This window comes from Tupaia chinensis, unplaced genomic scaffold, assembly GCF_000334495.1.
Source record: "Tupaia chinensis unplaced genomic scaffold, TupChi_1.0 Scaffold000113_1, whole genome shotgun sequence".
Lineage (NCBI taxonomy): Eukaryota > Metazoa > Chordata > Mammalia > Scandentia > Tupaiidae > Tupaia > Tupaia belangeri.
In genome coordinates this window covers 6,914,088-6,941,633 of record NW_006159577.1, presented here as the reverse complement: position 1 = coordinate 6,941,633, position 27,546 = coordinate 6,914,088, and the positions used below count along the sequence as shown (strand labels likewise).

Genomic DNA, 27,546 nt, shown 5'->3' with positions numbered 1-27,546 from the left:
AGTCCTATCAGATAGCCCCTCTCTAAAACTCAACATCTTATTAGAGCACAGATGAAGATTTTTCAAGGCATGAACAGTGTAATCAGTAGTTACCACACCCTACCCCTCCAACCACCTTTTGCTAAGCTAATTGTGGATTTGTGAGATGTTCAGACGCTCCTGAAATTTGCTTTCCTAAGAAATTATAATCATAAGGAAACAACCCACATACTGTTTTTGGTTGTTGGACTATTTAAGAGCAACTTACAAATTATGGACAGATAGAATGAAGACTTGATATGAGAGACAGAAAACCTGGTCTCATAAGCCTGGCCTTGCTACTGACCTGCTGGGTGTCTCCAGGCAAGTCAGTTAGTCACTGAACCTGAGGAAGACACAGAGCTATCATGAGGACTTAAAAGGCTCCTGGACTTAATGGCACCCAGCCCAGTTCCTGCCTCATAGTAGGTTTTTAAAAGTAAACTACTTAAGGGGTTTTATTTTTGAATATGAAATATAGGCCCAGAGTACAGATCCAAGAGATGCAAAATGCTGAAGAGGTTATTGGCTTTTTAAAATTTTTATTCTCCTGTTGTTGTGTGTAAGAATTTGTAAGAGGCCTTTGCTTTCTAGGTGGTGATAGTCTTGGAGATAAATGTGATACCCCTGGAATAGATGAGAAGCTAGGGGACCTAGTAGTAGGTTTACAGTAGATGTTGGTCACATCTGAATCCCACCACCTTATTTCATTAAGTATGTGGTAGGTGTCTGCTTGGGGGGAAAGGAATAGAAGAAGGGAAGGGGAGAGACTTTATGTAATGGACTAACTCGCTTTGCATAAATGAATACTCAACAAAAGAACACCAAAAGGGAATAAACTGATTGACTCTCAACAAGTCCCACATGTTCTCCTGTTGCCGGAGAGATGGGAATGAGAGGCCAAAGGTTCTCCCACTTTTGCACAGAGGAGAACGTGAGGGGAGTTACTGGCAAAGATGAGTCATCATAATTATAGACTATTCTTTTCTGCTTAAAAAGCCACCACTTTAAATGTGACTCCCAGCAATTACAAATCAATTATAACCTACAATCAGATCTTCAATTTTTCAAGTCTGTGTAGTCTCTAAGTGTAGATATAAATCATTCTTTTATGTTTGAGGTCAGGAGTTCAGTAAAATCATTCAAATGGTGAGTCTAAATGAAGCTAACTGGAACTAATTATCAATCAGCCCTTCTGATAGTGAACTGATGTCCTCATAAAGGATTATTTTGTTGTTTCTTCCAGGCAATTTCTTTCCTCACACCTCTGGCTGTTATTTGTGTGGTGAAAATTATCCGGCGAACAGACAAGACTGAAATTAAGGAAGCCTTCTTAGGTAGAGTATTTGCAGTTCTTGCTTTAGGGGTTGGGCTGAATTTAATTAGATTATTACATTTTATAAAAACCTCAGTTGCACCCGACTGACTTTTCTTTTGGTCAAATTAAGCCCGGGAGAAACAAGACAAAATAAGCTTTAAGCCCAAAGAGCCAGTGTGCAGTCCTCAGTCAGTGATCTTCAGGGCCGCCCTCTGTCGCTGTCCATCGTGCTGAATGTTAATAACAACTCTTACACATCAGAGCTCTGTGCTGTCCAGGCACAGAGGCAGAGGTAGCTTTTGGTGATAAGGCGAAAACAATTCTGAAACTTGGTCACCCCTGATTGTCCAGTCTCATATTTGTGACTAATAGGCCCACATTATGGGCAACCCAGAAATCAGCATTTGCTAGATTGATTTAGGCACCAGCAAGTGTGAAATAAAATAGAAATTGGAAACAAGCCCCATACCTTATCTTCAGTTTGAAGGACATTTTGGCAGTTAACAATTGTTATCTTGTGAATAATGCTACAGTCTTTGTAATTGATTATACATCATTGTTACAAATATGCCCCAAGATGAGTCATATCTGCCTGGGACGATTGTTTAACATTTTAGGGTTAAATCTGTTGTTTTTTTTTTTTCTGGTCTGCATATTACTCAAATGCTGAGTAAATAACAGCATTAAGAGATATCCAAGACCATTTGACTTGTTTAGCAATGAAAATAAACTAGCCTGTAGTCAGATTTTCAGCTTGAAATATGAGGAAGTCTGAATTAGGTTGATTTCTGACACTTCACATAAAATTACCCAAATTCTCACCCCAAAATTTGTTTTTGGTGTGTTGTATGCATGCTACCATTGAGGAAGTGGATCTGGAGAAAAGAGGTTTCTCACTGAAGGGTATGTTTGTTAATTATTGGGCTTTGAAGAAATGAAAATGTGGCAGAATCTGGTCCTCCTCTTTCCTGATAAAGGAATGAGCGTGAGGGCTAAATCTAGGATATGAAGAACAGTCAAGAGCTTTCTTACCTAACTAGGCTTTAGTTAGACCTTGTCTCATTCAAAAGGACAGAATCACTCTCAAATTAACTAAAATAAATTAGGGGTTTAATTACAGGGGTATAGCATACAGTCTCACAGACTTCCAAGAATAGGGGCATGAAGGTTCAGTAATGCCCTGTGGGGACTGGAGTGGCAACCTGGGCCATTGAAGGTGGTGATGGCCCTCTTGGCTCATGACTGGCCAGCTCTGTCTGAACATGCCTTCCCTCTTCTTGTGTTTCCAGCCTTATCGTCCTTCCTGGACTTTGTTTCTGCTGCCCCACTGTTTTGATTTGTAGGAAACTTGAGCTCATGATGGTGATTGCTTCTGACCCAAACTTGTTTGATTGTCCAGCATTGGTGTTCACCACCAAGTCCACTGTGTTTCTTGATCCAAACTTCCTAGACAGAGACTGTGACTCTCAACTCATCTCTCCAGCCTGGATAGAAAAGTCATGAGTTTCTGGCTAGTCTGTAGACCCCACTCAGGTCAGATGTGCCCAGGCTGATTATCTGTGGCTTGGCATTTTGATCACTTGGTCTCAGTCTCCTGAGCTGAGATGCAAGAAAGATTCATTTTTCCACAAAAGGGCATATCTGCTCTCCTACATGTGGCTTGAATGGCCAGGCTATGTTTAGACAAATATTATTCTGGTTTCCAAAATGTCCTGCTGGGACCTCTCTCAGTTCACCTGGCAATCCCTCTGCTTCACGATTTACTCTAGTGACTCCCCTGGCATGGAGTCCGAGGGTAAGTGTCTGTGGGCAAAAACTGTCTTTCATAATTATGGTTATAATTTACTGCCAGCTTTTGGAGTTGGGCTGTTGTTATAGCTGTAAGTAACTCACCATTACCTTCTCCAAATTTTTTCGTTCTCAGCTAAATCTCCCTTAGGATGATATTTCAAAATGGAACACCATACTCTGTCTCCTATATGTTAACAAAGAAGGTGGAATTATTGGATGTTCTGTTTGCCTCAATAAATGAGAGCCTGCTTTATAAAAATGATGAAGAGCCCCCTATTGTGCAGAGTTTTTTTTTGTTTGGTTGTTTTTTTTTTGTTTGTTTTTTTTTTTAAACCATTACTGCTTTTAGAAAGCCTTGAAAGTAGGGGGGTAGAACAGTAATCTTTAAAAACCAAGGACAGGAAACTAGCTGTAGATTTTTTCCAATGCCATCTGGAATTCAGGACATTCTCAGTGAGGGGGGTTTAGTTCTCAGGGTTCTTCTTTACTCAGATGTGTTCTGCAGACTTTAACTCTGGCTTCTGAAGCTGGACTTCAAGCACTCCTCTTATCTGTATGTACACAGTGGCCACATTTGTGCGTCTGGTGTTGGATGAGAAGAGTGACGTTTGCCCCCCACAGCATCAGGCTTTTAGGAATTCAGACTGCAGAATGGCCAAGTTTGTATGACAGGGAACGCTGTAAGAAAGTAATGCTAAATTTTCAACAATGAGAAAAATAATAGCAAAAGGCTTCTAATCCTCTGAAATGTTCATAACCAGTAGTGCCCTTAATACAGGCAGATTGCAAGCCAACTTGCAAGGCATGTTGCTTTGGATTTCTTTATCAGACATAGTCCAGTTTGTTTTTCTGCCTCTTCTCTCAAACCTACAGTGCTTTGGGGTGCTGGATAAGCAGGCTTCATAAACCAGGCCCACTGGCTTGTGGCTAATCAACAAGTGCTCTTGATTGGGGTCATTTGTTTCTCTGCTCGTCTGACCTATCATACATCTGATCTCAGTACAGCCTTCTCTCTGATATCAGCGAGAGGCCCCTTGCATTGGTCCCCTAGGGATTATCCTATTCAGATGAAACTATTAATCAGTTTCATTCATTTCCAAAATGCTTAAATGATTTCCACACTAAATATCATCACTCCATTTTCCCATCCCTCTCTGTCTCCTTTAGGCGTTTGGATCAGAGTGAACTTGCCAGTTATTGGCAGTTACATTGCATCCATATATTTTCCAGCTCATCTGCTTCAAACTTCTTTGAAGGCTTGCTATGTGTTGGGATAGGCCCATCAGACTCAGAGGTTGGAAGAGTCTATAGCATTCTGAATCAATGTAGCTGTGCATAAAGTTCACCAAGATTTATGTGGGGCATTTGGAGATCCGCTAGTAATGTCTGTTCCCAGAGACCTTATCTGCGCTAAGGCCACACTTGGACCAGGATAAGAAAAAGCCTGGCCCTAATGGGAAAACCTGTATTGTGTCTGCCAGGCTAGTCCTAACAGAGAAAAGACCACAGTCAGGTCTCTGTTGTCTTTCTTCTCAGAATACAGTGAAGATATCCCTCCTCCTCTCCTCCCTGCCAAAGAGGCCTCCCTCAGCAGCGTTCTGAGCTTGTGAGAAAGAAGGAAGGCCGGCATTTTAGGAAGGAAAAGTCTGTGGGTGTGGAACACAGTCAGTGGATCTTTCCAAGTTCCCCCAAGCTTGGTTCCGATGTATGCACCTCAGCAGTGTGCTCCTTGTTCTAAGGGCAGGTCTGTGTTGCTGGCTCCTGATCTGCTCTCCAACTTTGTGGCCTGTCCTTCCTTTGCCATCACAGTCAGATATGGCCAACCTGCTTCCCATCCCACACTTGGTGATTAGATTCCTTTTGACGAAAATAGACATTTGAATATATCTTTCCCATTCTCTTTGCTTTCAAAAGCAGGTCGGTTTTGGCCCCATCTCTGAGACCTGTGACTTCACTGACCCTGTTGGCCATTCTATAGTACTTCCCCTGGTAAAATAACTCGTTTGTCTTCCTTGATGGCCGTGAATCGCTCTAGGCAGCTCCTTCCCGAAAATGCCCCATCCACTGCTATATTTTAAAATAAATCTCAGCTAGTATTGAACAGTTAATATTTGCCAAAGGAAAATGGTAGCTTGCACGCTTTATTATTCAACAAAGCAATGGAAAGGGGTATCGATAGATGTTTGTGGCTTGGGCAAGGTATTCGACCTTCCATCACATTGATGGCGCTGACGGTGCCTTTTATTAACTCTTGGTAAATCACAGGGGAAAGGGGCAAGCGTTTTGCAGGAAGAGCTTTGTGATTCATGTGAGCTCTGTGATTCATGTCACTTGTACCATTTGGACCATCTGTACTTCACCCAGCAAAGTTGTTCCAAGCGGCTTAGAAAAAGTTGTTACGTTATATATTTTGAAATAATGCATTCTAGAGGTTCTTGCTGTTTTAAATGGCAAAATAAACCAGCTGAGCAAAACTTCTTAAAACCCAGTGAGGTTTTGGATGCTTCACCTCAGAAACAGTGATCTGTCTGATAACAAATGGACAGCTGTCGGCGAGTGGTGGGTCAACAATAAGCTAATTGGCGAGTGGGAATGTCCTCTTCTGCAGCAGGGTTCCAGCGGCTGCTCTGATTAGAATTATGTCTGAGGAGGTTGCCAGGAGGAAATAAAAAAAGTTATGATTCTTGCTACCAGTAAAAGAAATTCAACATGCTGTAGTATTAAATCTGTTCATATCAGGCCAGAAAATGATAGATGGGCTTCTCTGCGGTGTTCAAAATTTCAAGCAAGGAAGAAAGATAAATTTCATGTCATAGGGGCTTGAAATTTTATGAGCCACTCTCCAAAGTCCTGTCCCAATTATATTTTACTCTTGTTACCCAGACTTTCCTCTGTTTTTAAAGTATTGTTCATATCTGTGTGGTTATAAATAGTATTATAATGTAATGATGATGACAACGATGGTGGTGGTGGTGATGACAGTGGTTTTCATGTGAGAGCCAGGTGCTTATTTTTCCATCTGTTGGTTTTGTTTTATAGCGGTGTCCTTGGCTCTTGCTTTGAATGGAGTCTGCACAAACACTATTAAGTTAATAGTGGGAAGGTAAGTTCCAAAAAGAAACTAATGGTGGCATAGATTATCAAAGTCATCTACTTAGGAATATTTGGCCAGAGGACACTGGATGGGACACATCTGTACTCTTTTGGTTTTCTCTTGAATTATTGTCCTTCTAGGCCTTCCATTCTCAGGATAGACCGCTCCTCTCCTTTGAATTTAGAATTCATTATTTTAGAAAGGTGGCCAATAGTAAGTAAATATCCATTGACTATACTTTCTTGGTAGCCAAGGCCCACTGCTGGTATTACCAGATTCATTTACTACTATCCCAAAGCCTTGCCACACTCCCTTTCACTTGCCAGTATTTTTTTAATTTAATTTAATTTTTTTTTTTTTAGAGATTTTTACTATAGGGCATGTGTGCTCACCAGAGGTACAGAGTGAGACAGAAAGCAAGAAAACACCCCCAGAACGGATGGCCACACCACAATCCCTTCTCTTTCATTCTCCTCTCAGGGTTTTGGGCATGCACACACATGCATCTGGCATGAGTTTTAGGCCACAGGGTCCAGAACTCAAAACTGCAGTCGCCTACATGGGAGTCCAGCGACAGAACTGCCATCTGCTGGCCTCACCAGTATTGGTTCTTAATAATTAATCTAGATTACTTATGTATTATTCTCTTTTCTGGAGATGCATGGATTGGCATTTGAACTTTGGTTTATGGTATGTTTCTTTTATTGTCCTGGAGAAATGATGTGTGCTCCCGTTTATGTTTCCCTCTTTCTGGCCCTGAGCTAGGCTGTAGATTAGCAGTCTAAAGATCTGAATTCAAGGCCTCTTTTAGACCTTGACTTGCTGTTGGTCTTAGATGAGTTAGGTCCTCTCTTGCAATGTCAACATTTGCCAGTTATCTACTTGGCACAGGGTGCTGGCCGTACAATGAGGGGCAGGAGAAGCATGAAAGCCAGGCAGTGCATGACTTGTGCTGCACTGCTCCTCCAGCTCTCATGCTCAGAGTTACTGTGGGGCTCTGATAGAATGCTGATTATCAGGTCTTGTCTCTCTTGAGCTCTGGTGCAGTAGGTGGACAACCACACCTGGAGAGACACTGGCCAAGTAAGGGAGAGAATACCAGCAACTCTGATAGGTGTTCAAGGCTCTACCTAGATCCAGCAGCTGGGAGGCTCATGAGCCAGGATGTGTGAACTGTGACCCCATAGCACAGTAACAGGCCACTGTGTTCACAGTACTAGCAAATCCTTGCCCATGGTACGCAGTTGGAAAATAGTAGAGCTATTGTGACATGATAGACCATTATACATCTATGTAAGAATCCACACTTGACCGAGGCAGTTAAGCACTGGTGAAGAATCCTCCAATTGCTGTGGTTCAGAGCTTGTCCTTGTCTGTTGTTGGTTTCATATGACATTAGGGAAGAGAGTAATAATCTTAAGCCTTTATTTTTCCCCTGTAATATGAAGAAAGCCCAAGAGTCAGCCTCAGGATTGTCTAAAGAATCATATTTGATATATGGGCAGTGCCCAACACTGTGTCTGGTACCCAGTAAGAATTCACTAAATATTAGCTGTGGTTGCTGCAGCAGGCTCTACTTCATGGCCAGGGTCAACCCATTTCCTTCTTGAGGGCTCTCCACCATGATCTGAACCAGAGAAAGCAAACAGGGAGACTATGTTCTCTGCATCTTGCATATGAGCTTCCCAGTCCTCTCATTGAGACTAAATGAGATGATATTTAAGAAAGTGCCTGGAGTCTTGATTCTGAAAGCAGCTTCTGAATTGATAAAGCCATAACTCAAGCCTGGGAGTAACTATTCCACAGGTGTCATTCCCAGGTGCCTCTGTAAGTCATGTCACTTACTCCTCAGGACCTCACCTTGCGTTAGGTAATTCCCTCTTTTACAGGTGTGGAAACTAGATTGAGAGAAGCTAAGTGACCACCCTTAAGCTCACAAAAATAGTGAGTGGTAGGTAGGAACTCCCAACTCAATCTTTCTGAAGCCCTAGAGCCTAAGCTTTCCTCCAAATCTCCATATCTAGAGTGCTGCATAGGAAGGTCCAGTGTTGCTAGCAGGGGGCTTGAGGAGGGAGCTGGGGGCAGCGGGGAATGGTGGGGGCATCTTGGGGGTTTGTTTGTGATGGCAGCATTTTATATTGAAAATGTCCATGGTGTCTTTTGTAGACCTCGCCCCGATTTCTTTTACCGCTGCTTTCCAGATGGAGTGATGAACTCAGAAATGCACTGTACAGGTGACCCAGATCTGGTGTCCGAGGGCCGCAAAAGCTTTCCCAGCATCCACTCCTCCTGTAAGTTCATGGCTCAGATAGTCTGTATTTCTCCCAGTTATGTTTCCTGACTACTTTCTTTGAGAGTTTAGATGGAGACAATAGCTTTGGTATGTGCATGCTAAGCACCATTCAGTTTGCTTCACTGTAGGGTGATTGGCTTAGAAACAAGGTATTTGACATGAAGTAATAAGCCTTAGAACGAGGCTCTAGAATTTATAAGACATTTTATGTGCTGCTTTCATGAACTCGGCCAAGTGTAACCTTTAACACTTGACTCCTTGACAGTACAATTCAGGAATTTGATGGCACAAGAGAATTCACTGTTTCTTGAGAACTTACCTTTTTTAGGTTATTGTTCTCTGTAGTGTATTTCTTCAGTTAAGGTACTGTGTGTATATTTGCATATACAGACACACACACACATGCATACACACTTACATACATACATTCACATTCATATATGAGTACACACACACACACACATACACACACACTAATATATGGTTTGATTATAATATGAGGGTTGGACCAGCCTTACAGCGAAAGCAAATAATATGAATCAGGACAGTGTGGTGTAGTAGGAAGAACACAGGTCTTTGAAGTGGCTGGGTCAAGTGTTAGCTCTGTGACTTCCCTCGATGTTTCTCAGTTTCTACTGTGTAAAGTGGGAATAAGAATGCCTCCCTTGTGGGTTAGAGGAGGGATTAAAATAAGTGGTGATGATCACTAACATTTCTGGAGCCCCTGCTATGCCAAAATGTTTAGGTACTTATCTTATTTAATACACTTAAAATATGTAAAGCACTTAGTTTGCTTTAAATAAACAGTAATTACCCATATTATTATTTATTAAGAGAGGCGAAATTTCTAGAACATCCTGGCTCCTGTCATTCCATCGGCTGTTTATTGCCTGACTTGGGTGCTGGGCACTATGGCAGGTGTTGGGCATACAGAGATCAATTCAGACTGTGCATGCCCTGGGGAGTCCACAGGTAGTGACACACTATGATTCTTGGAATAATTGGAGATCTGTGACCACTAGTGACCACTTGGGAAAAGACTGGCTCTTCCAATGATAAAAAGTCCTGGTCCCCACATGTGTGATCTTTATTTATTTACCTTTGGCAAGACTGTCATCTTAATCTTTTCTTATTTTCTAAATACGTAAGACATACTCTAATAGTGGTTCTGTCAAGAAATCGAAATGCTGGTTTCTATAAACTGACTATTGGACATTTTGCTCCCAAGCCATTGGAGACTAGGGCCTGTCCACAAAATATTAATGTGCAGGCACTGTACATGAGTCAATGTCAACATGCACAACATCCTGCCAGGTCAGGGTTGTCCCCGTTCAATATACAAGGACACTGAGGCTCAGACAGGTTTAGCAGCTTGTTTAATCCTGTCTTAGGGCTTTCAATGATCAAATACAATAAAGCATTCATGGAGTTAATTTAAATAAATAACTCTTTTTCTCCACTAGTTTGTTGGAGACTGTAGTGGGTTGTGTGGTGCTCCTCTTCCCGCCAAATATGTCTAAGTTGTAGCCCCTAAAATCTGTGAATGTGTGCTTATTTGGAAAAATAAACTTATTTAATAATATTGTATTGTATACTAGAAATTCACTAAAAGAGTTGATTTCAGCTGTCCTCACCACACACACACACACACACACACACACACACACACACAAAGGTAACTATGTGAGGAGATACATATGTTAGCTTGCTTGATCATATTTGTGTATCTTTTTATTTTAAAAATAATGAACATTGTTCCATATGCTGAAAAAGAAAAGAGAAAAAGTCTTTCTATATGTAATTATGAAAAGGATCTTGAGATTGTCCCAGGTTTAGAGTAGCCTCTCAACCCAGTAACAAATGTTCTTTTTTACAAGACAAGTTTGTTTATTTCTTTAATGAGCATGGAAGACAGGCAGAGACAGAGAAACAGAGAGAAAGGCACCTCTGACCGGGTCTTCAGGCTGCGATCCTACCCCCAGCCAGCTAGAATCATGAGCACGTGCATGTGCACCTGACATGCGGAGGGAGCCCTCTCAACCTTCCCAGGTGGTCTCAGTATCACAGAGCATTGCATTAGCACTGCATCACCATGGCTGGCCACCAGATGTTCTTATACAAGAACAGCGGAGTGATATTTGAGACCAAGACAAAACTGAGAAGGCCAAGTGAAGTCAGAGGCAGGGACTGAACTGTTGCAAGCCACAAGCTAGGGAGCACCTGCGGCCACCAGATGCTGGAGGGGGCAAGGAAGGATTCTTTTTTAGGGCCTTCAGAGAAAGTCTGGTTCCACCAACACCTTGATTTGGGACTCCTGGTTTCCAGAACTGGGAGATAACGACTTTCTGTTGTTTTATGACACTGAGTTTATGGTCATTTTTTTCCAGCAGCCATAGGGAACTAATACAGTGTCTCATGTTGGACACTTAAAAATTAGTGCAGAAGATTTGGCTTTAAAGTTGAGGGAGATCAAGAGGAAGCATGTTACTGTGTGGATGCTTATTTAAAATGTCTACTGAGTTAATGTGGCAAGAGGCACTATAATGCACGAAGATGCAGGGTTCAAGGTTCTTCTAGATCTCAGTTATTTCTGTGGCTTAAGGTAGAACATCTATTTGGAGTTGCTTCCTCTACAAATTTGGTTTTTCGCTATGAAGTCACATTTTAAATGAGTGTTTTGGAAGTGCTCTGGGTGCCAGCTGGGGAGGATTCCTGCCGCATTAAGGTATTACTTCTTTGTTGTCAGGGATTCCCATGAAGCATTATTTCAAAGCACCCAGAAATACCATTGACCTGGGGTCGGCTCCATCCATTTTCTACCTGTATTGCTATAGGGTCAGTCAAATTCTCTGTGTATTCTTTTTAGGGACATGTTACATGCTCTCAGATACTTGGTACTGAATATTAAGGGACTTCAAAAATTGAAACCACTAAGACGTGATTTCTAACCTTAATTCTGGCCTTTTGAAATGTTGACTAAAACTGTAGCACAATTCAGTATCTACTGTTGCATTTGAACTTGGGAAGAAAAGAGTTCTCATGTGAGTACCACAAGCTGGCAGATTGCTAGACCTCAGAAATTGGAGACCAGCCCCCACAAAAATGTTTAAGATGCTCACTCTCAGGACCAGCAGTTAGCATAATGACCGTATCGCTGGACTCCTATGTAGTCGACTGTGGTTCAAGTCCTGGACCCGGTGGCTTAAACTCATGCCGGGTACATGTGTGTGCATGCCCAAGATCCCTAGAGGAGAAAGGAGGAGAAGGGATTATGGCATGGCCATACCCCCTGGGGGGTGATTTCTCGCTTTCTGTCTCTCTGTCTCTCTCTGACTGGCAAGCGCATGCGCCCTATGGCAAAAACCTCTAAAATGGGACCAGCAGTTAGCATAATGGCTATGTCACTGAATTCCCATGTAGTCTACCGCTGTTCAAGTCCCGGACCTGGTGGCTTAAACTCACGCCGGGTGCGAGTGTATGCTTACCCTAGCTCTTGAGAGGAGAATGGTGGAGAAAGGATTGCGGCATAGCCATACCCCCTGGGGGGGTGATTTCTCTTTTTCTATCTCTATGTGTCTCTCTGTCTTTCTGGTGAGTGTACACGCCCTATAGCAAAAACCTCTCCAAAAAATAAAAAAGAAAGAAAGAAAAAGGAAAAGATGCTCACCCTCCCTTTCAACAACCAGAAGCATTTCTGACATGGCTGCCCTTTGCTGCCTTGTCAAATGCATGGCTGATATCTGATCTATGCTAGACAAGATTTGTGGCAGAAACTCTTATTATCTTTTGTTTAAGATGCTACTTAAAATATTACACATTCTTTTACTAGTTGGCAGGCACAGAGTCCAAGCCAGCCTGTAGGCTTTTGTGATAGTATTTTCACCTGTTGTCTTTTCCCTTTTTATGACAGGTCACAGATTGGCTTGACGGGAGCTGCTATATCCACTTAGAAAAACTATCAGTGCTGGTACCTCGATTTCTTATTGTAGCTAATCGGAAGCCTAATGGTTGCCGTGATTGTTTTTCAGAGGGGGTGACTCAGTGGACTTCCATATTAATGCAAATGCTCTTTCACCCTTAAAAAAATCAGTTTCCTCAGGTGGACTTGAATGAGTGGGCAACAGCAGTGACTGAGAGGTCCCCTAAATCCTATTTCCCATGCCAGGTAGCTGTGGGCTGTTTCTGCTCTGTTTGCAGATAGTGGCAACTGGAATGTAATCCATGTCCCCAAATCATCCTGCAGAGCAGTTGTTTTTCTCTGCGCTTAAGAAAAAACATTGATTTCTTTCGGAAATAAAGGCTCTTGTTCTTAATCTGCCATAAGCAGCCAAATGACACTTGCCTGAAGTGTTCACATGGCATACTGTTAGCAAACAGCCTGTCCCCCATAGTGGTCTTCTTTTGGGACTTGTCTGTAAGGTGACCTAACGTTATTCTTAATGGGACAAACAGAGACCACCATTTCAGAGAGCAAATGATTTTCTTTCAGATCTAGGAGAAGCTCAGGATTTAAAGTAGAGAAAGGCAGTATGCCTTTCCCAGAGTGCAGGAAGAAGGGATATTCTGAAAAGAGAATTGCCTCTCATAGCATAATTTTGATTTTTTGATATGTATTGATTCAACTCCCATAAAGAAGATAGATTTAAAAGAGAAAAGTTTGAAAAACAAATTATTGATATGAAGAAATGACATCAAGCTGTTAAGAAACATTTTTCCTGTAAAATAGTGAGAATAAATAAAGCAGTGGTATGGTCCAAGTGTCAGCAAATGATAGTGTGTGGGCTGCTCGTTCTGTAAATACAGCTTTAGTGGAACATGGAAATGCCCATTCGTTTACATCTGTCTATGGTTGCTTTCACTTTACAATGGCAGGCTGAGTACTTGCAAGAAACATATGGCCCATAAAACAGAAAATATTTATGCTGGATCTTCAAAAAGTTAATGAAAAATATATATTATGTAAAAACTATGCATAGACTTCAAATATTTTTGCACCCAAATAAATTCATACTTTCATTCCATTTTTCTACAACCTTTTAGAAGTCCCTAGTACCATCTGACCTTGTACAAAGCTTACCAACCTTGCAGTGTTCCTTGGTCCAAACAAATAGTATGAAAAGACTTTACTAAAGCAAGACCAAAGCACTCAAATTGTGCACGTGGCTGTTTCATTGTTAAGCAGCTCTATTACAGTACAAAAGGGGCAATTGTTCCTTACATTTGTTAAATGACAAAGATGGTCTAATAGGAATACCTGGTGGATGGAAGTTGAACAAATGTGTCTTGAGCCCTTACTGTTTCATAAGTGCTTGGTTAAGCTCTGGGTTAGGGTGTAAGGGTGATAGGACATGGCCCATGTCCTGTTGGAGGCCAAAGCTCACACTCAGGGGGCTTGAACACTGTGTTCTGGATTGAGGGGCTGAGAATTCTCACTAGTGAACAGTGAAAGCCTCCAGGGAGGAAAAGTGCTTTCTCTGATAGTTTCCCACAAAACAGTAAATCCAAGTTACATGTTTTGAGAATTTCTTTCATGCTTACAGTCTTAATTCTATTCTTTTGCTTCATGTAGAAGTCTAGATTGAAAATCATTTCCATGCAGAATTCCAGTTTATAGTGTGCTTCAGAAGAGTCTGATGGTATTCCTTTTCTTGGCTTTGTTTTTTTATTTCTTTCTCTGGACTCACTTGGGATCCTTGCTCTATCTCTGGTTGTCTATATAGTTTTACAATGACATACCTAACTGGGATTTCTTTTCTTTTCTTTTTTTTTTTTTTTGTATTTTTTGCTTTGGGTGTTTTTAATCTGGAACTTTGTGTTTTACCTCTCTATTCCCTTGTCTCTTCTTCCTGGGACCAGATTAGGCAGATGTTGAGTCTCCTAGACTGATCTGATCTTTTTGTTCTTTCCTTTCCTCTTGCCTATCTGTGTTTTTTGTTCATATAGCAGAGTAATTTTTTTTTAAAAAAGTACTTACTAGTCATTCTATAGAATTTTTGCTATGGTTTCTTTCTTTCTTTCTTCCTTTCTTTCTTTCTTTCTTTCTTTCTTCTTTCTTCCTTTTTTTTTTAGTTTTGCTGCTATTAGTCACATGTGGAAACAGTGAGAGAGAGATGAATCACTCCCCTGAGGTTATGGCCATGTTGTAATCCTTTCTACTCTTCTCTCCTCTCTGGATTTTGGGCACATGTGCACACACATACCCAGTGCTGGGTCTAAGACTCTAACCATGCAGTTGGTCATGTGGGATGCAGCCCCTTTGACGGCCACACAACCTGCAGGGGCCTCATTTTTAATTTCAAAAGCTTTTTCTTTAACTTGGATTTTAAAAATTAACATCCTCTTTTTTCTTCTCCGACATCCCTTACGGCTCTTTGTTTATAGGTTTCACCTGTTTCCTGCCTTCTCTTTGTGTGCCTTTGCATCTAGCTCTCCAGGTATCTGGCAACTTTGGCTGAATGTCTTATTTAAGGTTGAAGCACTAACGGTAACTTAATGGGACTCATTAATTGGGCTTCACTGAAGGGTGGTTGGGAATGAGTCGGGTTCTCATTGATGACCCCAAGTGTTAGCATTTGGCTTTTGCTCTGAGGCTGTTTTGTTCCCCAGAGGAGGCTCCCCAGGCTTGGTGTATGTGAGCCTGGCATTCTGGGAGCTTCACATAAGGGCTTTGCTACTCAGAGGTCACTTTTCAGAGTTTACTCAGTCTATTTCCATTCTGATTGATCAGTTATGCACTTTACTTGCCTATTTTTTGTAAGCCCAGAGCCTTAGATGATTCAACTTTCTGTTTTGGTTAAGTATCAGGGAGGGGGTGTTTTCTCTGCTTTGCAGGATTGGGTTGGGGAGAGTTTTGCTTCTGTTTATAGAGCTGTTCTACTTCTCTGTTTGCAACCTCATGCCTCGTCTCTGCCTTCTGCAGTACCCACTGCCTCTACAAATCTTTGTAGGGTCCTGCCTGGTAAACTGGCTGCTTCTCATCATCATCAGCCTGGGCAGGCATATAAACTGATCTGTCCTTGGCACTGCAAGTCAATACAAGTCTGCCCCCTGATTTCCATCTTCATATGGTGTAGTGTGAAATTCAGGTGCTACTGAATGGAATTTTGCATTTCTGTTTGTGCAGAGAAACAGAACCAATTATATATATGTAATCTAATTAAATGATTTATTAAAAGGAATCGACTCATAAGATCATGAGATCTGGTAAGTCTGAAATTTGTAGGGCAGGCTGGCAGACTGGAAATTCAGCTAAGAGTCTTGGTTATAGTTTTGAACCCAAAATATCTAGGGCAGACCAGCGGGCTGAAAAATCTTGAAAATTTATATGTTGCAATATTGAGGTAGAACTCCCTCTTATTTAAGAAACCTCAGCCTTAAGAGTAAAGGCCTTCAATTGATTGGATGAGGCCCACACACATTATGGAGGATAATTTGCTGGCCTAAAGTCCACTGACATTGTAAATGTTCATCATTTCTGAAAACAGCTTCACAGCAATAGCATGACTGGTATTTGACCAAGCAATTAGGCCCAGCCAAGAAGACACATAAAGTTAGCCATTATTCCTTCCTTCCCCTAGCATTTTAAAAAGTACCATCACGTGCACTAATGCCTTTGCTGTAAAAGAACAAGTTGTTAGAAGGTTCTTGTTTAGCTTCAGTGTCACTTTTTTTAATTTTTAAGAATTAGTCATTTTATTTTATTTATCATCACTATTATTATTATTATTATATTTGAAAAATTTGCTATAGGCTACATGCACTCACCAAAAAGAGAGAGAGAGAGGGAGAGAGAGAGAGAGAGAGAGAGAGAGAGTGTGTGAAAGCAAGCCACCAGGACTCAAACTGCAGTCAGCCATGTGGGTGTCCAGCACCTTAACTACCATGCCATCTGCCGGCCTATCAGTGTCACTTTTGATGTAAGAGTTATTGATAGTGGAGCATGCACACTAAAGGGACTCTGCAGGCTGAATGTCTGGGAGTTTGCTTTTGCTGAAGGAATGAACCTAAATAGGTTTTAACTATGGATTGAGAAATTATCACAAGATTTCATCTGTGCCAGGTTTAACTCCATCAAGCATGAATATTCAGTATTACACAGCTGGTTCCTGGAGTGGTTAGGCAAGCTTTTGCATAAAGAGGAAACAGGAGAGCAAAGGAAAAGTGTAATATTAGTTTGTTTTGCATCATTTAATGAAATGAAATTGCTATCAAGGGTTTTTGCTGGTAAATGGAAAGCCTGAAAAATGCCACTTTTTTCTTCCTTTTAAGAATTGCATAAAATGACACGAGTGGCTTAGGTCATTGGTTCAACTGGAACAAATAGACCAAATAGACTGCCATTTGCCCAAGGTCAGTTCAGTTTGTGTGGTTTCTCTTGTGCCTTAAAAATGAAAGGTTCCGGGTTTACTATCATGTCAAGAGACACCAGCAAACCTGGCAAAATCGTCTCAGAGTTTTTTTTGCCCTGGATTTCCTTTTTCCTATACCTTAAGCTTCCAAGACAATTGCAGAGGTTCTGGAAAACAACTGCACTTAGGTTGCCAAAACTTTTTCAACAAACGAAGACTCCCTTGAATACTGCAAGGCTTGCTTTGGGCATGTCAAACCCCAAGGGGAATGATTTCTTAAATCCAAATCAAATCTCTTTATAAGGGTGTTTTACAACTTGGTTTTTCATTATTACACCTTCTCCCTGTGGAGAGACTTTTTTTTCTAATTCCATCATGATATTTTAATGCCACAGATATACACTCATTTATGTATTTTTAAAGAAAGCTTCTGGGTTCGTGATTATGTCAATGTACATCTGCAAACTTGGCAAGAACCCTTCACAGTTCGTTTTTGTATCTTAATGATAGCTTTTTCAAATGTTTGTAATATCTAAGAATTTTTTCATCTCCCCAAGAACCAATTTATATCCTGCTGAGAGTGATATTATCCATGTTGAGAATGCACGTTTTTAGGACAGTGGCTCTCAACTGGGCAATTTTGTCTCCTGGGGACATTAAAAATGTCTGGAGACATTTTTGGTTGTCAGGTGTGTATGTGTGTGTATGCGATCTTGGGCACACACAAAAACATGCCCAGCATGAGTTTTAAGCCACCAGGTCTGGGACTCGAACCACAGTAGACTACATGGGAGTTCAATGAAGTAACCATTATGCCATCTGCTAGTCCCACTGCTGAACATCTTAGAGTGCACAGTTATTACCATTACCCACAACAAAGAGTAATTTGTCCCCGAACATCAAAAGTGTTCAGACTGAGAAGCCCTGCTCTATGGCAATTAGACAACTATGTAGAAGAAATTAATGACTTATGTTAAGTTCATTTACTCTTCAGGTTCCAGGACTGAATAAATAGAATATTTTAGAATTGAGTACTACTGAGCCAACCTGGTGGCATGGTGGTTAATGTGTCTGGATCCAACATAGCTGACTACACCATTCAAGTACCTTAATATTTGCATATTGACTTTCACATAAATTCCTATTAGCATGTTATGTGTTTATGTTTTTCCCCCATTAAATGTCTATTAATGATTAATTAGTTAAATTAGGAGTTTCCTTACATTGTTTCTATTTTTAATTAATTAATTAATTAATTATTATATATATTCAATGATATTGTTTAGCTTATGAAGTGAACATTTCAATATGTGAATAATTCTCCCCAGTCCCATTGATCAGAATATCTTCAACAGATTACACCACACCTCCCTAATCTGTAAATGCTCTGCCTCTGTATCCCTCCTCCAAATGTCCTTCCCTAGGCCCCACTCCTCCACCTACATTGTTTCTATCAGACAAATTTTTGTCAATATATTCTCTCATCAGTGGCTTGCTGATCGGTTTCTTAATAACGTCTTTTGGTGAGCAATCATTTTAAATTCTAACTAAGTTTAATTTAAAGTTATTGATTTCTGTGTCCTGTCAAAGGAAGATATCTACATATGTTTTCTTAAAAACTTTGGTTTTTGTTGTTGTTGTTTTGTTTTGTTTTGAGAGGCTATTGTTATAGGCCACATGTGCTCACCAGAAAGACAGAGAGAGACAGAGAGACAGAAAGCAAGAAATCACCCCCCAGGAGGGATGGCCATGCTGCAATTTTTTCTCTTCCATTCTCTTCTTGGGATTTTGGGCATGTACGCACACACGCCTGGCGTGAGTTTAAGCCACCTGGTCCAAGACTCGAACCATGGTCGACTTCATGGGAGTCCAGTGACATAGCCATTATGCCAACTGCTGGTCCCAGACTTTATTTGTTTTATATTTAGCTTTTTTTCAAATAAATTTCATTCATAGAGTGAAGTAGCATTTGAAGTTTTCATATGAAAACACAAAAGGCTCCAGATAGCTAAAGCAAATTTGAGTAAGAATAGCAAAGCTGGAAGTGTCACATTTCCTGATTTCAAATTAAATTATAAAGCTTTAATAATCAAAATAATATGTACTAACATAAAAACAGACACATAGACTAATGAAACACAATACAAAGCCCAGAAGGAAACATGCATAGGTTCAATTAATCATTGACCAAGGCACCAAGAAACCATAATGGGAAAAAATAGCCTTTTCAATAAATGATATTAAGAAAACTGAATATTCACATGCAAAAAATGCAATTAGATCCTTGTATTACAGCGTACACAGAAATCAACTAAAAATGGTTTAAAGACTTAAATGAAAGATGATAAAACTGAAAGAAAACATAAAACTCCTCAACACTGGTCTTGGCAATAATTTTTGGATATTATACCGAAAGCTTAGGTAACACAAATAAAAATAAACAAGTGGGACTACAGGGGGAAAAAAAAAAGAGAGAAAACTAAAAGTTTCTGAACAGAAAAGTATAAGCAAAATTCAAAGATAACCCATGGAATGGGGAAAAGTATTTGTAAATCACTTACCTCATAAGAGGTTAGTGACAAAAATATGTCAATACAAGGAACTTGAACAACTCAAAAGGAAAAACAAAAGAAATAACCCCAATAAAAATGAGCAAAGTATTTGAGCAAACATTTTTCCAAAGAAGACATAAAGATGACTAACAGATATATGAAAAGCTGCTCGGCATCACTAATCATGAGGGAAATCAAAACCATAATGAGATATCACCTGCTGACTACTATCAAAAGACAAGAAATAATGAATGATGAATGTTGGTGAGGGTATGGAGAAAAGGAAACTCTGTATACCATTGCAGAAATATAAATTGGCACAGCCAGTATGGAAAACAGTATAGAGGTGCCTCAAAAATTAAAAATAGAACCACTGTACCATCTAGGAATCCCATTTCTGGATATATATCCAAAGGAAATAAGTAAGTTAAAGAAATATCTGCACTCCTATGTTCATTTTGGCATTATTCACAGTAGCCAAGATATAGAAATAATCTCTCCATTGATGATTAATGGATAAAGAGAATGTATATAGATATATAGAATACATACCCAATAGAATATTCAGCCTCCAGAAAAAGGGAAGTTCTGGCATTTGTGACAATGTGTTTGCACCTGGAGGACATTGTGCTAAGTAAAATAAGCCAATCATAGAAAGATAAGTACTATCTGATCTCACTTATATGTGAGATCTAAAAAAGCTGAACTTGTGGAAGGAGAAACACGAAGGGTAGTTACCGGGAACTGAGGCATGGGAGAAATGAGGAATGGCCAAAGGGTACAAACATCTTGCATTTATAAGATGAGTAAGTTTTAGAGCTCTAATGTACAGCAGGATGACTATACTTGATAACAATATATATATTTGAAATCTTCTAAGAGAGTATTTTTTAAGTATTCTAACCCACAAAAGAAGAGGTAACTATGTGAGGTGATGAATACATCAATGAGCTTGATTGTGAATCATTTCACTATGTAGTACATATGTCAAAATATATTGTACTACACCTTGAATATTTATAGTTTTATTTGTCAATTATACATTAATAAAGCTGAAAAATTTGGTAGATATCATGAGCTAGCACTGTTCAATAATCTCTGGAAATTTTCCCAATCCTGAGGTGTGTGCTCATTTTCAGTTGGGGTTGTGCCATAGAAACATTATTTTTTTGCATTCAGATCCACCAGGTCCTTTTCCTGTTTTGTTTTGATTCAAGATTCATGTTTAATATACATTTTCTTAAAACCAATATATATTCTTTTTCCTTTTGGATAGAACTCATAAATGTGTATAAGTTATTTCCACAAGGGTCTTCCATAGCAAACATTTCATTCCAGGCTTGCTTCTTATGCCTCCCAGTGGGTCTGGGGCCTCCTCTACTGCCTCTGTTGGCATCTATTTGGAAAATGCAAACTCATTTGAATGTTAGCCAGAGCCAACATAATTAGGGAGTTAAGTCTGCTAAAGGAAAATGAAACAGCTCATTCTACAGCCAAGTCTGTGCCATCTTTAGATGATTCAAATCAATTCTTCTTTCCTTCCACCAGCCTTTGGAGTCTGTTAATTAGTGCTAAATAGTCCCTTCCTTCTGTGCCAGCATAAGATCTAGTACAGGGGATATGGAAGTTGAAGAGGCATTTCATGCTTTTGGAAACTATGATGTTCTAAAATGATCATGTTAAGTCACTTCTCAGGTTAAACTCTTTAGTAACTTCCAGTGCACCTAAAAGGAAATGCAAGTGTTTAGCAGTCTTCAGGCCCTTGGATGATAGGTCTCCTACCACTCTTTCAATCTCATGTCCTACTCCCTGCTTCCTCTCATTTCGTACATATCAGCCACCCTGTCCTTTAACAATTTTGCAAATGGCTATTGTTCACTGGGCATGCAAAATATACCAAGTATTGTGTTAAGGGCTTTAAAAGTCTTATCCCATTTGATCCTCACAATTATGTGAAGTTAGTATTGGTTGTAGGTCAGTTGTCCACACAAGAAAACTGAGGCTTAGGAGGACAGTGATTTGGCCTAATGTCACACAGTGAGTCACAGAGCTGGCATCTATACACAGATCATCTGATTTCAGAACACAGATTCTTGATTTGAAAGCCCAGCCCTTGAGAGCACTTGACATGAAATATTTGCATTCTTTCCTTCCTTGGCCTTTGCCCCTGTCTTATATTTTCATGTGCTGTCAGAACCCCACCCACATGCATTCCTTCGGTCCTTACTGTGTCCCTGTATGTCAGTCTGATTTCCAACTATAGCTCCTGCATCTTTCTCTCTGAAGGCTTCTGTTGACTATAATAACTTATATTGTCTGTGCTCATAGTAGATGGTATGTATGAAGAGTGAATGCTGAGCCCATCTCTTAATGCAGTTCTCAGCCAATTATTAAAGGGAGTCTGTGTATAAATATCCCAGCTCCCTTGCCCCTAAGGTAGGAAAAGGGAGTTCAGTGTGTATTTTACTCTGGATTCCAGGGTTCCTGGTGGGATTGAGCCCTGGATCCCTATAGTAGTAATGCTTAATGTCCCACTCTTTTCTGGCTTCCTTCCTGTCCCTCTCTTTCTTTCTCACTAGTGTTTCCTGGGATCATCTTGCCAATAAGCTACTTGCTCTTGAATCCATCCTAAGATCTCATCTTGAGGGAATCCAAGCTAAAATATTCTCATGGCTAACTCCTGCTTCCCCCTTGAGTTTCAGCCTTAACTGCCTTGCTAAAGAAACCAACCTGTGGTAAGTTATTGTGTACGGTAATATCTTTGACTTGTTTCACATGCAACATATTTAGGCTTTAAGAACCCACATCGTATGCTGTAAAAATTGTACAATGATTAAATTTAAATAAGTAAATAATTCATCTTTTTTTTTTAACAAAACATTCTGAATACCTGGAATGCTCTTCTCGTTATTCTTTGTCATAGCACCTCATTGAGTCTGTAATCACTAATTTTCTTCCATCTGCTTCCATGATTAGGCTGCAGCTCCATGAGGGCAGGACCTGGACTGTCTCTAGCACTGAGGTATTCCCAGTGCTTGGCACAGTGAGTGGTCAGTAATAGATGTCCCCAAATACTTAGGAAACAATTTGGTTTGTTGGCTTAATTAAATGAAGACAACAGAAGCTGCATTTATACTATAATGTGTGTTGCCACTGATACTGAGTTCTCAGAACACCTTACTCCCTGCTTTGTTTAGAGTAAGAGAGAGACTCAAGCTGTTAGGATAACATGGCCAGCTCTCCTGCTAATTAGCCATGTAATCTAATGGCAAACTTCTTAACTTCTCCATCTTCTTTTCTACTCTTGGAAGCTGAAGGAGCTGGGATATGATTACAAGTCAGAGTTATGAAATTCTGTGGTCTCTTCCAGCTTCAATTGCATTGGCTTTATAAAAAGGTTTACAAATGCCTTCCAAAGGAACTTTTGTAAGAAGTGAAAGGGATAAGGGGTGTCAAGCACCCTGCACTGTGCCAGGCACATAGTAGGTGCCTTGGGAATGCTTGGTTCCCTTATTGCCTCCTCTAGCATAACTGTGCAATCTCAGCTAATGACTCAAAAGACCAAGATGCATCCCTGTGAGTTAGAGGTCTTTCTGCCTGGAAGCTTGGATTGGGACCAGGGGACTGGGGATTTGGGAGTAAAGACAGACTAGATGCTTTACTCCAGAGCTTTGACATTCTCTGAGTCTGCTCTTCTTTCTGGAAGCAGACATTTTCAGAAGTTCAAAGTTCTTTGGGAGCCTCTTGGTGTGTATTTGCACCAACCAATATATTCAATTTCAGGCCGGAAGTCATTCTTTCTCATAGAATTATCTTCCCCTGTTTTCTGGGTTGTGAAGAACTCTACACTATAAAAAAAGAAAAGGAGAAAAAGAAACAAACATTTTGCCTTTCTTGTAGTTTATTTCCTAGCTAGATGCTAGATGAACCCTTGCTATCACTGAAAGCTGCTGGCTGAGTCCCCACCCCAGATTCTAAGATGATTATTCTTATTTTTTTAAATAGGTATTTGCCTTAGGGCCTATGCACTAGCTGGAGAGAGAGACAGGCACAGTGAGGAAAAGTGAGTAATCACCCTCTGGGGGAGGGATGGCCACACTGCAATCCCTTCTTCCATTCTCCTCCCAGGATCCTGGACACACACGCACATGAGCCAGTCATGATTTTCAGGCTACCGGGTCCAGGACCTGAACTGCAGTCAGCCTTGTGGGAGTCCAGCAATTTAATCACTACTCCTTCTGGTCCCCATGTTTAGAAGTTTAAAAAAAATTATGGCTTATATTTTTTCCCTTTATTAATACAATCTTTTGGTCAATTATTCAACTATTTTGACTTGGGTATTATTTTACCACACCTTACAAATTAAACAAGATTCTAATTACTTTCTTATAGAATTATTCCCTTCTAGAAAAGAAGAAAAATGACTGGCATTTGCTGACCCTGCTTAGAGTTGGGGTAGGGTGGTTGTGGATGAAAACTGCAAGTTTCTCCCCATGGCTTTGCCCTGTGAACTAGGGCCTTGTTTCCTCCTGTTATTAACACTTGAACTGCTAGGACAAATGAGACAATGCTGTTCTGTGTTTTATAGTTTGGCCTTCACACTGTCTTTGGTAAAACTCCCAATATTACATACACTCTTGAAAACAAGCATCCACTCATTTATTTAGTCATCCAATCATTTATTTCACACATTTATTGGAGACCTACTATAAGCTAGGTTTGTGTTTGTCGGGGAAGTGGAAGACAGTGGTGAATAAGACACACAGTCCCTAACCTAGCAGTTTACAGGGCGGGACCACCATGAGCCCACCTGTGCCTTATGCCAGTTAGGAAAAGGTAGCTGTTCTTTCTAGCAGATGCAACCCAAGGTGCAGGGCAAAGTGAGCAGAAGGCAGACCTCTCCTTCTCTGGCACTCTTGGGCAGTGAACATCCTGAACAGCCATTCTTAGCTGCCCTGATGGACAGCAATGGACATTAAACAAATTAGTACATAAATGACATTTCATTATAATCCTGATACAGACTAGTAGGAAAAATACATAATGCATAATAATTAAATGATGTTTTCTAAATAAGAGAAATCTGGACAATTATGTCTGACAGAAGAATGAGATAAAAACAGCTGGAGAGGAGGCAAGAGCATTTCTGACTAGAAAAACCTCCAGTGTGACTGTCCCCTGTCCTAAGTGTGGAGTAGAGGGACATGAGTTAACAGGGTGCTGGAAGGAAGAACCAGAGCATGTAGATCATTTGAAGACTTTTAAATTTCTATCCATTCACTTTTTTCTTTTCTCTGCATTCTCAGAACTACATAGTGTTGAATGTCAAAAGAATGTCTTTTTAAGACTTGGCCTGGGGCCAATATGTATAATCATTACATTGCTCTACACAGATAAGTTAAATTAATTTGTATTCAAGCGAGTTTCTATATTAATTCTGACAGAGAACTAAGAATGATTTTCAGCTGCTGCCCTGTGTTTGACTGATTCCAGGACTTAGGCATGATATGATCTTGGACAAATGCTCCATGGCTTGGTGCCTCGTTTCATTTATTTGGGAAATAAAGTTCCAATTCCTGCCTTTCAGGGTATTGGAGGGAAACTAAAAGAGATGATTTCCTCTTATTCTCCCTTGAATTCTGATTCTGGAAAAGATCAAGAAGGTCTGGTCTATCTCAGGGTGGCAGCAGCGAAAGAGCAAAAGTGAAGCAGACGCTCCTCGATGTGATCTACTGGATTGTGTCTGTCTGGGACACAGCGCTAGGACAGCTATGAACCCCATGCACCTATGTGTTTCCCAGTTTGTTCAATGCCACCTGCTTCATCCTGTCTTTCCTGGCATGTGTTTCACCATGGGAGTGGTGCCGTGCATTTAGTCATGCATTCCTCTTGGGGTGGGTCTCACATCGACACCTACAGTATTCATTTGATTCTAAGTACAGATCCATATGCTTTAGAAACTCAGCATCTTACAACTTTTTAAAGCGAAAGTACAAAATAGAAAAATGTTTCTCCTATCATTGCCTGCTGTGTATTTAGGAAGTGCCAGCACCATTTAGATCACTCTCGAAAACTAGTCTGTGCTTCAAAGAAATCTCCCTTGAGTTAGGCTTCTGGAAGTGGCAGTCTAATGAGCACAGCAGGTGCGCTTGCCTGCCAGCCAGAGACTCAGAGGGGAGAAAACCTGCTGAAGATTCGCATCGAGGAAAGTTGGCTAGCAGATGCACCTGTCCCTAGAGAGGTCACAGAAGCAGGAGTACCCTGAGTGAGACTAGCCGCTGTGTCAGCGATTGGGGGCCCTGACACAATGGCCAGAGTCTGGGCCTCAGACAGTGGAGACTGAAGCCATTATCTGCTATTTTGTCCATTGTCAAAATCAAAGAATAGAATTAACTATCAGTTCTATAAGTGAATAACATAATTTATGGAGGCAATTGTTAGAGATGCCAAGGAAGCCCTGGATACAGTAAGGATGGTTGTCCCCCAAAATAAGTGGTAACCACTGTCACCACTGGGAACCACTGTTTACTGGGCCTCCTTCAGTCCATTTACGAGAGAGTGGATTTGGACTAGCAGAAGCTCAGCCCTGTGAGCTCCTGGCAGACAAGTTAGCCACCTCCCCCAGAAAAGGTGTTTTTGGAGGACTTTTGCCCAACGAGAAAGAAGTATGTATATCTCAGTGAAAGTGACTTGGTAACAGGAAGTTCAGTGCTTTTCCTGAACCCAGCCCATATTCTCAATTCTGCAAGTTTTGCTGAGTAATTAAGTGGTAAAAGCTTTTCATGTGGTACCAAAAAACCACAGAACCCACTGTGCGGTACTGTCCTAAAGCTTCCTTCTGGACATTTGGAACAATTAGACCCCTGCTAGTTGGCAAAAGAGGACTTCCTCTTTCAAAATCTTCTAAAATTCTTCTATGCGTTTGCCACATTTCCTTGGATGAAGTTTTTTGTTTGTTCTTCCCAGAAGCAGGCATTATGTTTTATTCTTAATGGATGCTGCTGAAGAAATGTGAGTCATAGGGTCCCATGCATGGCAGAGGTTATGAAGAAAATGTGGTACCTCTCTGCAGACTTGTACCTTTGTGAGGGCAGTGTGCAGCTGTGGGTGCAGGTGGCAGAGCTGGGCCACCCTGGTAGGGATGAGCTGTCTGGAGGAGCAACAGGCCCCCAAAGCAGCTGGCACTTCTGTGCCATACACTGAGGATAGAACGTCATAGCATCCTAGAGCCAGGAGGTCCCACGGATACCCAGGGAATGAGAATCAGAGGTCCTCACCACCAACACATTTTAGTTCCTCCTGCAAAGCCAGCATTATCCAGGGGAGATCTTGCCTGCTGATGGCTGAGATGCAGCTCTTTTTTTTTTTTTTTTTTTTTTTTTTTTTTGTTTTTTTTTATAGGGTGGCTGGGCGCCGCACAATCCCTTCTCCTCCATTCTCTTCTCAGGATCTTGGGCACACACGCACATGCGCCCAGCATGAGTTTAAGCCACTGGGTCTGGGAGTCGAGCCGTAGTTGACTACATTGGAGTTCAGCAACATAGCCATTATGCTAACTGCTGGTCCCAGAGATGCAATTCTTTAAAGCAGAAGTATGAAGTAGAAAAAATGTTTCTACTGTCATTGTCCAGTGTGTATTTAGGAAGTGCCAGTACCATTTTGATCACTCTTGAAAACCAGTCTGTGGACTCCAGTTACCTCTGAAGCCACCTGTGTTAGGGTGCTCTGCCAGAGTTATCAGCCTGAGGTCCTCTGTCCATTCTGTCCTGAGGTGAAAGGAGCCAGAACCTGAGAGGCAAAGATACCCATGTAGGGACATAAAGATTCCCAGCCTCCTGACATCAAATCCAGAATGGGAATTGCCTGATGTAGTTAAAAACCACATTCAGCTTGTCATTTGGCCCTAACCAGTCTCTGCTGCCTTATTCATGGGGGACCAAGGAAGGAACTTTCCCAAGTACAGATAGCCCCTGAGATTTTTTTCATGTGTGTGTGGTAAAGTATACATTACATAAAGTCTACCATCTTAACCATTTTTACATGTACCATTTAGTGGCATTAAGTACATTCATATTATGCAATTATTACCACTCCATTCTTTATCTCCAGAACAATCTCTCCCTCTCTCTCTT

At 40.8% G+C, this 27,546-nt stretch overlaps 1 protein-coding gene across 2 annotated transcripts in view; it reads left to right on the top strand.

Moving 5' to 3' along the window:
* Positions 1-27,546, top strand: part of PLPP4 (phospholipid phosphatase 4) — a 153,317-nt gene that overhangs the window by 63,156 nt on the left and 62,615 nt on the right. The window contains exons 3-5 of one of the 2 annotated variants that reach the window (XM_006143959.1): positions 1,265-1,355; positions 6,167-6,230; positions 8,388-8,512. In XM_006143959.1, coding sequence (XP_006144021.1) covers positions 1,265-1,355; positions 6,167-6,230; positions 8,388-8,512 — 280 coding nt within the window. Of the gene's footprint in view, positions 1-1,264; positions 1,356-2,178; positions 2,240-6,166; positions 6,231-8,387; positions 8,513-27,546 lie in introns of those variants that run through there. The other variant, XM_027770125.1, reaches the window with a different exon arrangement.